General features: G+C 42.6%; 1 protein-coding gene across 3 annotated transcripts in view; it reads left to right on the forward strand.

The window, feature by feature from the left end:
• ttll5 (tubulin tyrosine ligase-like family, member 5) overlaps positions 1–1,360 on the forward strand; it is a 131,937-nt gene that overhangs the window by 110,715 nt on the left and 19,862 nt on the right. For 2 of the 3 annotated variants that reach the window (XM_016504488.1, XM_016504490.1), the window contains one exon: positions 875–1,071. In XM_016504488.1, coding sequence (XP_016359974.1) covers positions 875–1,071 — 197 coding nt within the window. Of the gene's footprint in view, positions 1–874; positions 1,076–1,360 lie in introns of those variants that run through there. The other variant, XM_016504491.1, reaches the window with a different exon arrangement.

Raw genomic sequence — 1,360 nt, forward strand, 5'->3', positions numbered from 1 at the left:
AGATTTGTAGAAATGTAGCATTGCATCAGTGTCTCAGCAATGGATGCTCTGCAGTGAATGGATGCCGTCAGAATGAGAGTCCAAACAGCTGATAAAAACATCACAATAATCCACAGCACTCCAGTCCATCAGTTAATGTCTCACAAATCAATTAACGTAGACACAAATCCATCATTAAGACAAATAACTGTTCTTTCTGGCCAACATCATCTATAATAACGCTTCCTCCAGTGAAAAAAGTGGTCTGGCTCGAATCAGGGGAGAAATCTGCACAGATCAAGCACCGTTTACAAGCCAAAACAGTCCAAAAAGAGCTCTAAACAAACATGTGGCTGGATTTTGATGTGAGAAACAACAGTAGATGGACTTTATCACTGGATGAAGTGTGAATGAATTATTATGGATATTTTAGCCAGAAGCAACGGTTTAAAGTTAAAGCATCTTAATGGTAGCATTTGATTTGTTTCTTACAAACACGCAGCTTTTGTCTTCTCCAGATGTGAACTGATGGACTGGAGTGGTGTGGATTACTTGTGGATTATTGTGATGTTTTTATCAGCTGTTTGGACTCTCATTCTGACGGCACCCATTCACTGCAGAGCATCCATTGCTGAGACACTGATGCAATGCTACATTTCTCCAAATCTGATGAAGAACAAACTCATCCCAATCTTGGATGTCCTTAGCGGATATTTTTAGCAAATGTTCATTTTTGGATGAGCTATTATTTTAAACTGGTGTACAATAATGTATTTTAACCTTAAAGTAATTAAATTGTAACGCACAAGCATTTAATTTTCAGTATACTTCAGGAACTCCATGTATGAATGAATTGCCACTCTCATCTCTCCTCTTTACTGTATTTGTGTCTCAGGCCATTCTGTCGGCACACACGCTCACACCTGCTGCTTCGGCACGACCTCACGCTCCCAGCAGCCCTCTGAGCCAGCCGTTCAGACGCACCTTCAACCAGACGGGCCACGCCGGGCTCCTCACGCTCGCGCCCAAACCTCCCAGCAGCGCGCCGAGAGACGGACGCGTGCGCAAGACCGTCACACACGCTCTCCACAAGTAAGATCCAGTGTGTGTGCATACTGCAGTCTGTTTGAGTTTCTGAAGTTGGGTGTGCATCATTAGCAGGTGTAAGTGTGGATTGAAGTTTTGATATTTGCAATACTGGCTTTATATAGAGAGGATCCATCCTCACATAAAAATATCAATGTCAATTAAAGCAATAAGCCCCGTGAAGCCGTGGTTTACAGTGAATTTATAACAGCTAAGTGGCGTTGTTAGGTACGACGCGAAGCTGAGTTATAAAACCCCCTTAGCTGTTATAAATTCACTGTAAACCACGGCTTCA

This window comes from Sinocyclocheilus anshuiensis, unplaced genomic scaffold (assembly GCF_001515605.1).
Source record: "Sinocyclocheilus anshuiensis isolate Anshui unplaced genomic scaffold, SAMN03320099.WGS_v1.1 scaffold598, whole genome shotgun sequence".
Classification (NCBI taxonomy): domain Eukaryota; kingdom Metazoa; phylum Chordata; class Actinopteri; order Cypriniformes; family Cyprinidae; genus Sinocyclocheilus; species Sinocyclocheilus anshuiensis.